Source organism: Pseudonaja textilis, chromosome 1 (genome assembly GCF_049901715.1).
Source record: "Pseudonaja textilis isolate UNSWEBS1 chromosome 1, rPseTex1.2, whole genome shotgun sequence".
Taxonomy (NCBI): Eukaryota; Metazoa; Chordata; class Lepidosauria; order Squamata; family Elapidae; genus Pseudonaja; species Pseudonaja textilis.
The window spans coordinates 273,619,907-273,630,667 of NC_141990.1; the positions used below are offsets into that span (position 1 = coordinate 273,619,907).

Sequence of the window (10,761 nt, forward strand, 5' to 3'; positions counted from 1 at the left end):
TGGTAACACTTTGTAATACACACCTAAGCTTTTGCTTTGAAAGCTTTGGATCCAGCACTGGAAAAGTTTCTCTAATTACAAATATTAAATACATGAAGCCAGGACAGAGTCAATCTGTCTAACACATCTGCCATATGATGGAAATATTTCAACTAGACAAGTCTAGTTGAAAATTCCCCCAGCATCTGATGTACCCATTTCTTTTACTTAAAAGCCTGCCCTATTAATTTAAACCACATCAGCTAGAAAAAGGCAAGTTTCTCTATTTGTATGGAGCTCTTTGCCCATAGCTATTCTGTATGCAACTGGATAATTTCAGGGTTAATTGAGCTTTTTGTTTCCCTCAGTAAGATTTGGTGCAAATAGGGCAAGCTAAACATCTATTTCAGTGATAGGCCAATTTTCACAATTGCAGTAAAGATAAAAAGTATTGGACATGATTCAAATGAGAAGCTGCATGGTGCCATCATATATCTATATTGTACATACTTTTGTATGTACAAAAGTGCTGTACATATTTGAAAGGCTTGCACAATGGCATACTGCTTTTTTATACCAATTTTATTAGACATTGCAATTTTAAAAAGTCTTGTCTGGTAAAACTTGTTCCTCTTCCATTGTATCTTTTAAACAGAGACTATAGAGAGGCAGGCACTCTTAAAATTAACTTTGGGGTCCATTTCAGATTCTTTTAGCAACGACTGAGATGAGAAACAAGGCTTAGCCATACCCAAATCTATTCATCAGAAGTCGAGCTTCTGCACCCGTCCCTCTATTGGTGAAAGAATACAATTTTATAGTGCACCATTTCTATATATTTATCAGATAGTGAATCAGAGCAACATTCAATAAAATGCAGTACCTGATTAATAACCTAAGAAATATGAATCTACAAATATAACTTAAAATATCTATTACTTCTGCAATAACCTCTGGCCTATCTGTACTCCATACTTAGTTGATATATAGAGAAGCATAGTTGCTTCAACAGGAAAGTTCAGTTTGATAATTTGATTTCCCGTGAAAAACTTTTGAGAGAGTCTGCAACCTTTACAAGTACAAATACACTTGTCGCAATCCAGTATTAATATTGTAAGATGGGACTCGAGGTGTTTCAAACTTTTTAAAAAAAATCCGTGTGTCAGATTGCTGAAAAGTGAATTTAATTAGAATTTCCACTATTCTGAGTTTATTCAGGTGGGGTAGGGAGAACTTTTGTCGAATCACAGTAATATAGCCCCATCTGCCAACAATTCACCACCAAGCCAAGCATCATTTCCACGGCCGCCGGGGGCGGGGCGGAAATGCTAGAAGGAACCGGAAGTCCGGAGTTTGTGAGTTGAGGATCAGAATCGGGCGCTTCCCTTATTTGTCACGTGATCACACGCAGCGCCCGTCCGTCGAAAGGCGCATTCCGGTCGCTTGACGCATGCGCCAGTAAGGGGAAGAAAGAGAAGAAAAAAAAAAAAAAGCCTCCTTCCGCTTATTCGTTATCCCGGTATCTCGCGCAAGAGCTATCATGGCGGCCGGACCTTTTGGTTTGCTCGGGACGGTCTTCTTGCTGGCGGCGACGTTTCAGTTTCCCTCACGTTCGTGGGCTTCAGAAACGCCCGGCGGCGGTGGCGGCGATGCTGTCGTCGCCGGTGAACGGTTTAAAATCGAGGGTCGCGCGGTGGTGCCGGGAGTGAAGCCCCAAGACTGGATTGCGGGCGCCCGAGTGCTGGTGGACGGGGAGGAGCACGTCGGCTTCCTCAAGTAAGTAGGAGCCGCGGTGGCGGTAAACCATCTACACTCTCCTAGCCCCGCTCTGCGGACCCCGTTTGGGGTGCTTGTTGGGGGAGGGGGGGCTCCCGCTGCGTTCCGGACCACGTCGAGAACTGGTTTCTAATTCGCTTGGGATCCTCGCGTCTCTTCGGGAAAACCCCCGGGAGGCTGCCCGCGGTTTGTAGTTAACCCTTTCGCAGGGCTATATTGGGCAACCACGAAAAGGACATTTTTTTTAAAAAAAATATTTATTAATGTGTTTATTAATTTCGGAAACAGAATGACCTCGGGGAAGACGGGTCTCCTACCAGTCTTCCCTCAGGGTTAACATCGCTGTCACCTTAAACTGTCTTGCCCAAGAAAAGAAGAAAGAAAGTACTAAGCAAGTTTTGCACTACCAGAAAATGAACCCCTCAATGCTAATTGAAGGAATTGAAGACGGCAGCGAGATACTGCTCTGGTGTTGTCAAGTAAACCGTGTAATTGTGTCGATGGAGTCAAGCTTGCCTCGAGGGAGGTTTTGCCTTGAGAGGTGGTAGATGAGAGTTTGGATTCTGAATTGGCCCAGGGGAGGGACAGATTCAAATGGATCCTTTGGCCTTGGGAAGTCCAGGGATGACTTTGGCCCTGTCGCTCCTCCCAGCCAATCCTAATCGACAGCATTGCTGTGGACAAAAGTTGGAGTAGGGAGTTTCTAAAGGAAAGGTGTGATATAAAGTATATCGCAATTTAAAGCTTCCTACCTCGCTCCAGCAGAGGTCCCCAAACTTGGCAATTTTAAGACTTGTGGCCTTCAACTCCCAGAATTCCTCAGCCAGCTGGGAGTTGAAGTCCACAAGTCTTAAAGTTGCCAAGTTTGGGGACCCCTGCACTAGACTGAGGCCTGTCACTATTATTTTAATTCCGTCTTAAAATCTTGATGCCAGAATAGGCTAAAGGGAAAACTGGCCTGGATTAGGTCAAGGCAGATTATCCAGGACAGATTTTAAGGCATATTTCTTGTGTCAAGGTGTGTTGGGATGGGGTTGTTGCTTAGGAAGATCACAAGCAGCTTTTTCTGAATGTATATGACCTGGCAAAGCAACACCTCTCAATCTTTACAGTTGGTTTTCTGCTCTGAGGAATAAATTGCTCAATTTCAGATCTGCAGAGATAAGTTTCCACACACATACTCCGCTGTTTGAAAATGTTAATACCAACATGTTTTAGAATACGTCTTTATTAAAATTCAAACATACAATTTCATGCATCTAGTCATCATTTTATCTTCTTAATGGAAAGTCAGGACTGGACCTAGAATAATGTGTCAAAAATTGTATTAATTACATTATTCTTGTATCCTTAAACACTATATTGATGGGGAAGTAGTTCTTGCTTTCTTTCCCCCTATGCTTCTCTCAGAAGGGCAGTTGCTTTTAAGGGGTGCATTTTAAGCAGGTACTCAAGTCTCTTAATCAGAGTTCATGAGATAACTTATCCTCTGGGTTGAAATATTCTGGGTTGAAATGCTAACACAGCTTTTCATACTACACTAATTAATTCCTGCAGATTAGAAGTACATGCACACAGAATCAAGTTGCCTCTGATGTTGACAAATTAATATGTTCCAATGTATGATTGACCAAGATTTCATTATATGTAAAGTGATGTACATCAGAGCAAAACGTCCTAACTTTATATGTGCTGTGGTAAAGCCTGTTGTGTATCCAGGGAAAAGTAGAATTCTAGTGATTAATTCAGTGAAGATGATGGCTCAAATGTATAATTTCTGTCAACATTGCAGTGTTCATGTACAAGTTTGCAATGCTTCTACATCTACAATACTATGTACTGCTCTGGTTATCATATTAGAAAAGTAACAGAACAGGAAAAATGCAGAAGTTGCCAATCAAAATGATTTGGGGACTCAAATATCCTCCATACAAGAAAAGGATAATACATTTGGAATTTTAGCTTGAAAAAAGAAAGTGGACAGATTTATTGTAAACTGCGGAGAATTTTGCTATTTCATTTATGAAATTTTATTTAATAAATAAATTTTATAAAATATTAATATTTTTTCTGTCTTCTTAAAATAGTGGACCAGGGGTCATCCAGTCAAACTAATTGGAAGGAATGTTGTATATAATTGCAGATAAGCCAATCCTCAAAATGTCAGCCAAAATATCATGAAAAATGCATCATCCTCAGATAGACCAACTTTCAAATTTTTAACTGTAGGAACCTGTAAGCTTTATAAAATTGATTTTAAGGCCATCACAGGCTTTAAAAATTATAGCTCTGATCTGCAAATATTCTAAGCCCAATTTTGTGGGTATGATGTCAGATTTGTCCTGATGCAGTGGGACTGTTTTTATGTTCTTTTACAGCCATTTATGACTCGTAAATTTGTCCACACATTTTTATTTTTTTAAAAAATGTATCTGTTCACTTTTGATTAAAAATGTAGAGTGGCTTAAAAATTGAAGGAATATATTTTATGAATTTTATACTTAAATATATTTAAGTACAATCCGCCAATCATAAATTACTCCAATTTATTGGGTGGACAAACCAAAACGTTCTCCCTATCAACTTTTTCCATGCCATGTGTATTGCTTTACTTGCCTTTTTTTTCTAAGCAAAACAAAAATTAAAACAATATACTTCATTTATTTTTATATGTAAAACTAACAAGTCTATAAGGTAAATATTCTTTGTATGTAACATAATGATTTTTGCAGTTTGTCTTAGGTCAAGTGAAATGCTGAGATAGAAACTAGAATGTTTTATCTTGTATTCATAACTCCTCTGCTATACCACTTCACTGTTACTTGTTAGAAATGAAGAACATTGAATTGCATATATATTGGCAGAAATTATAATCTTATTTTCTTAACACAGAGAGTCTAATGCTCCGAATTGTAGTTCTATACTATGGCTAATTTGTCTGATTAAGCAAAACTTTTCTTGTGGTATGTAATCTAAAATTATTGTGTTATCTCTGAAAACGTGATAAGAGTTATATGTTTGGCTCTTTTCCATTTTATCAGGACAGATGGAAGCTTTGTGGTTCACGATATTCCTTCTGGATCATATGTTGTTGAAGTTATATCTCCAGCTTACAAATTTGAACCAGTACGAGTAGATATTACTTCAAGAGGAAAAATGAGGTGAACAGTTTAAAATTTTATATTGCAACGTCAATATATTTTGTAAATTAAGAGATGAAAAGCTTAATTTTAACATCTACATACACCATCATGCTACATTTGGAAAGGCTTTCAAAAAATTAAGATCTAGTGAATCAAAAATCCAAATGGACCAGTTTGTGTTCATTTTTATTGGGATAAAATATTTGTTAATGAACATTGTAATATGTAATATATGCTTGTTTCAGTTAGTAAAATAAGCAATAAAATAATTTCTCTGGCTTATCAATATATAAATCAAATCATTTGGTTTCTGAAACTTGGTTTGATTGAATATGATTGTGTAAACCAGATCATTGACTTGTTTAATAAATGATTAAAACAAATGGTGATTTACTGCATTATATTAAAGCAGCCATAATTTTATTGCTAATAATGTGTTGATATTCATATTGTAATTATATAAGCAATTTGAACTTATCTTGCATGTTAGATATGTATAAGAAATAAAACCTCATTTTAATACTTGGATTTGTGAAAATTATAGCTTTCATATTTCATATGAATTTATTACATATGATATAATTGACTTGTAGTGATATCTGGTACAGTATCTCCATAGGTGAAATTGCAGTGTTCGTTAAATCATTCTCAAACTTCTCTTGCATTACTAAATTGTAGGAAAAGCCCCAGAGTTTGGAAAATATAAATCCATATAAAAGGGTAAAGGATACTGTTTAGAGGTATTGATAGAGAAAATAACATGTTTAATTGAAAAATCTATAGAATACCTTTTTAAAAAAAAATTTCAGAGCAAGATACGTGAATTATATCAAAACATCAGAAGTCGTTCGATTGCCATATCCCCTTCAAATGAAATCTTCTGGGCCTCCTTCATATTTTATAAAGAGAGAGTCTTGGGGATGGACAGACTTTTTAATGAATCCCATGGTATGTATGGAATTGTGTAAACATCAACAGGTTTACCAGACTATTCTTCCATTTATAGAAATTACATATCAAGCAAGTGTTAGCGTTTATATTCTATTGTGTGCTTTAATTATTGTGTGTTTTAATTATTCAGAATTTTATTTTGTGATTGTAATATGTTGTAGGTTGTCCTGAGAAATCTCAAAGGTTCTGTGTCTGAAATAATAATCAAAAGCATATATTTTCTGTAAGGTAATGATGAATGGAGTAGATATATTCACTTTCAGTTAAGCATGTTTGAGACTGACAAAATATACATATATTGAGAGATAGATGGTTACATCAACTAAACAGGAATTTCATTTGTCTTTCCTAAGAATATGTTTAAGACTGTAGTTTTATTATTTCTGTCTGTCAAATAGATTCTTTTTGCAAAAATTAATGCATCTTAGCATTAATATGGTATATTACTGGTATATAAGTAAAAGTTGAAATAAAACTGCTAAAGCATAAAAATTGAATATAGTAACTTAAATGTGTATAATGTTTAACTTGACATTTATTTAATATTGAACTCAAGTATAAAAACAAAACAAAACTTTATACTTTATAGACTTATGTCCTAGAAACCTGGAATATTGATTAAAATTAGGTATTTGGACTAGGTTGGTTTCTACAAGATAATCTGAGTAGTTCTTGTTTGGTTAATTACGTGCTGTCAATTGGACGTCAACTCTTGGTGACCACATAAATTTTTTTTCATGATGGTCTGTTCCTAAATTTGTCATAATATGTCCAAAGAAGAATATTGTCATTTATACCTTGAGGAGGTTGTTTTGTTCCATTTGTTTCCTGGCTGTCCACAGTATTCTGAGGCATCTTCTCCAACACTAAAGTTCAAAAGCATCAATACTCTTTTCATCCTACTTCTTCAGAATCCAAGTTTTGTTCCCATAGAGTATTACAGGGAACATCATTATTCGCACTATTCTGATTTTCATAGGTATAAAATCATAGCATCTGAATATCTTTTTGAGTGGCTGTATTTGTTCTTTACATATTAGAAATGATTACAGAATTGTACGAAAAATGATTGTAGATAATGAGCTCATAATGAAATCAATCTGTTAGTCATGGAATTGAAAGAATCTTGGAAGTTATATAATCCAGTGCTATTACTAAGAAACACTACTGCACAGTTCAATTACAGGTTATTTGATAATGGCCATTCATTTTTTTCTTAAATTCCTTCAATGAGTGCTTCACAAAGTTCTGAAATACACAATTTCACTATCAAACTTTTAATATTTTATACTGATGCTACACTCAATTTCATCATTTTATTTTTTTTAAATACCTGCTATTTGGTATTGACTCTTTCTTCCAATATAGTAAAGAACAAATATGCTTTACCTCAGCTCATATTGCTATAATCCCAAGAGATTTGTAATTTCAGTGGTTACTTAAGACACATTTGGTAAATGTAACTCAGGTTGGTAGTTTCTTTTTTTCAGTCTTAAGGAATCATATTAAACTATGTCTTGAATATTTCTGATCACCATAGTTTGTTGTGAAAGGTTCAATACAGGTAGTCCTCAACTTACAAACACAGTTGAGCCCAACATTTCTGTGAAGTGAAATATTTTGTAGGTGAATTTTGCCCCATTTTGTGACCTTTCTTGCCACAGTTGTTAAGTGAATCTGCCTTCCCCATTGACTTTGCCTGTCAGAAGGTCAAAATGCAACCATATGACACCAGGACATTGCAACTGTCATAAGTACAAGTCAGTTGCCAAGCATTGGGATTTTGATCAAGTGACCATGGAGATGTTGAAATGGTCATAAGTGTAAAAATAGTCATAAAATTACTTTTTTCAGTAATTCAATATAACTTCAGTAATTCAATATAACTTTGAACGGTCACTAAATGAACTGTTATATGTCGAGGACTACTTGTAGTTTTAGCTGACATCAAATAAATAATGATCATGGTCAAGCATTAGGAGAATTCAGATTTAGTCATAATACATTCAATTCATTTTCATGACTTTTTGATTGTTCACAAAACAACTACAATAGTTTTGAAGTTACATAAATATTCTGAAAGAGGCATAATTTTTTGAAGTATCAAATGGTGAATAAATTAATAATACCTTTTGAATTTTTTCTGTTTAAGGTTATGATGATGATCCTTCCGTTGTTAATCTTTGTATTATTACCCAAAGTTGTTAATACAAGTGATCCTGACATGAGACGGGTGAGTAAGCTTTGCAAAAGTAAAAATTGCAAATATTGAATCTAGATATAGGTATAGATATATAATATACAGAATCAGGAAAGTGTCAGATATAATAGCGAGCTTTTGGTTTATTGCTATAATTGAAATATATTTCTGAGCTAAACACAATGATGCAAAAAAAGAGGAAATTATTACTGGAAAGAAGGATTTAAGACATAAAAGATTAGTTTTTTCCATGTTTTATTTGCATTCTCCAAAAAGCTTATGAAATATAGGATGAGCTTAAAGAGAACGGAGTCAGTTTCATGTGATGAAATGACATTTAGTTATAGGGCCTATATGGCTGCCTTTCTCATAAAATGATTGGGAGTTGCTCACCATATCTATGAAGCTTGCCTGAAACAAAAATACCCTTCCCCCAGGCACCAAGCCTAATCTGTCTTTTAGTTAAACCCCACCCCCACCCCCGTGGAAAAGCAAATGTGATAAAGTTGTTGTGCTTGAGAATGTGGATGCTGGATAATCTTAATTTCAACAGTTTTATGTTCCCCACCTACACAAAGTACTGTGGGGTGCTCTGAATCTCAAAGTCAAATCAAGAAAACATTCCCACGAGAGAATTAATCCCCTCTCATGATTGAATGGGAAATCTTCAAAAGCAGATTTATTTTCCATGTGGGTTTATCCCATATTTCATCAAAGCTTATTTGGAGGATGTTAGCTTTTTACTCCTTTGTCATTAGCAAAGGCACTTGCTGCCTAAACTTTCTTCTGCTCCTATTAGGAATTAGCACGTTCTTTTGGGGATATGGGAGCTCTTGTAAACATTGTTATTTAAAGCAAAGTCCTGGGCAGATCTATGACTAGCTGAGCATATGTGCTCTTCACTACTATGACTTGATTTCTTGGACTGCTCTGATATTAGATCAACAGCTCTTTTGTATTCACTCTAGCGAATTGTGTAGAGATTTCTAATAAAAATGTTTTAACTAACCTTGGTTAAAAGGAATTCAGTTTCTGTGCTTAATATAAGTCTAAAACTTTCTGCTACCTCATGCTGTCCTCTCCTTCTCTTTGTAATTATGATTTCAGCAAGAATTCCCATGCTTTTGATAAATTCACAGTAATAGGAAGTTGTATGGTATTTCTTACATTATTTTAATACATTGTCCTTTCACCATGCATTATGCCGAATAGCGGAGGGCTAGAACAAAATGGAGACTCAAGGTGTTTACTGAATCTTCTATATTTAGTGGTGCTTACTGTGTGCCCTTTGGCTGCTGCTTCTGGGGTTCAGTTGGTATTAATTTTTATTTCTTCTGAATTATCTCTGTCTTCAGTAGTTCTTTACAGGTATCAAGTTATTTTCAAGTTATTCTTATTACATTCTAGTCTAGATCCTGAAATGTCCTAATAGTCCAATATTATGCTTGGATGATATATCTCTATTCATTTGTTTGAAGAAAAGCTATAAGAAAAAAATAACACTTAGAACTGATATTTTTCAGTTTTTCAAAATGTGTAAGAATTGATATTGTCCTGTAAGACTACTTTAGACATGTTTTATGCTTTTTTGCTTTAGTAGTTTCTTTCCTACATATATAACAATTTTCTTTTAAGATCCTCACACTGGCTGAATAGAGGAATCTGTAGTGGGGGTATGTGGTAGAGAGCAAATGCAAACTGTAAAAATTCACTGTGTGTAGTCTTTAATATATAATTTAGAAATGGTTTTCTCTTATACTTTCCTTTGTTTGTATATATTTAGGAAATGGAGCAATCCATGAATATGTTGAATTCTAACCATGAGCTTCCTGATGTGTCAGAGTTCATGACAAGACTTTTCTCTTCAAAATCTTCCAGCAAGTCTACTGGCAGTAGCAGTAAAATAGGAAAAAGTGGTGCAGGAAAAAGGAGGTAGTTGTTTCTTTTCCTGGAACCACAATTTGCACAGCTCTGTGATGTGTTATCATCTGGATGTTCTGTGAAAGAACAGAAAGCCACTACTGTAACCTTAATTCAGTTTGAATTTTGAAAGGATACAACTGTAGCTTTTTAATCTATTTAAGTATCTTGTTCTTGAAATATCCAGGAGCATCACTTCTGTCTAAAATATGTAAGGTCAGTACTGATGATAATTTAACTTCTTTGTAGAGAATGACATTAAAGAATTTAAATTATGTGCAATATATTAATGATTCTTAAACAATACATCACTGTAAATAATTTGATTTTAAGAAATAGAAAACATTCTTTAATAATGGCAATGGTCTAATTGTGCATTTCTTAATATTCATCACAATGAATTGCTACATTTTTTCTGGAAAAACTATTTTTTTCATTAGTTGCAGATGTTTTCTTCCAGAATCTTAACTTCCTATTTAATTCATTCCCAAATTTCTTTTATATTTTTTTTCTATGGAATGCTTTGACATTTGTCATTATTTAAGCCTTGTTTAGAAAAAGTTCCAGTGATAAACACATGTTCCTCTATTAATCTTACTTTTAAAAAGAATTCCCTGAGTACCTTGTGTTGTAAGATTAGAAAAGATGATACAGTTCTGTGCTGGTATAAGTAAAGAGAGCCAATTACTTGACGTAGTTTGTCACTACAAACTACAAGTAAGTTATTCTGGGGTTGTTTTTTTGTTTATTTTATTGATGATAGGTGCAATGTATGGTAATTAGACAAATTTA

The 10,761-nt window shown here is 34.6% G+C and overlaps 1 protein-coding gene across 2 annotated transcripts; it reads left to right on the top strand.

The window, feature by feature from the left end:
- Positions 1–1,292: 1,292 nt before the first annotated feature.
- On the top strand, positions 1,293–10,331 carry EMC7 (ER membrane protein complex subunit 7). 2 transcript variants are annotated; one of them, XM_026710389.2, is made up of 5 exons: positions 1,293–1,755; positions 4,797–4,916; positions 5,708–5,846; positions 8,002–8,082; positions 9,833–10,331. In XM_026710389.2, the coding sequence occupies exons 1-5, from the start codon at positions 1,520–1,522 to the stop codon at positions 9,983–9,985; spliced, it is 729 nt and encodes a 242-aa protein (XP_026566174.1). In that variant the 5' UTR covers positions 1,293–1,519; the 3' UTR covers positions 9,986–10,331. The 2 variants fall into 2 exon arrangements, with proteins under 2 accessions (XP_026566174.1, XP_087777953.1); XM_087921827.1 differs by lacking the exon at positions 9,833–10,331 and adding an exon at positions 9,262–9,402 and having other exon boundaries at positions 1,366–1,755.
- The last annotated feature ends 430 nt before the right edge of the window (positions 10,332–10,761 follow it).

Coding starts and splice junctions, on each gene's coding strand:
- EMC7 (XM_026710389.2), top strand. CDS start 1,520: ATGGCGGCCGGACCTTTTGGTTTGCTCGGGACGGTCTTCTTGCTGGCG. Junction 1,756..4,796: donor GAGCACGTCGGCTTCCTCAA/GTAAGTAGGAGC, acceptor CCATTTTATCAG/GACAGATGGAAGCTTTGTGG. Junction 5,847..8,001: donor ACTTTTTAATGAATCCCATG/GTATGTATGGAA, acceptor TTTCTGTTTAAG/GTTATGATGATGATCCTTCC.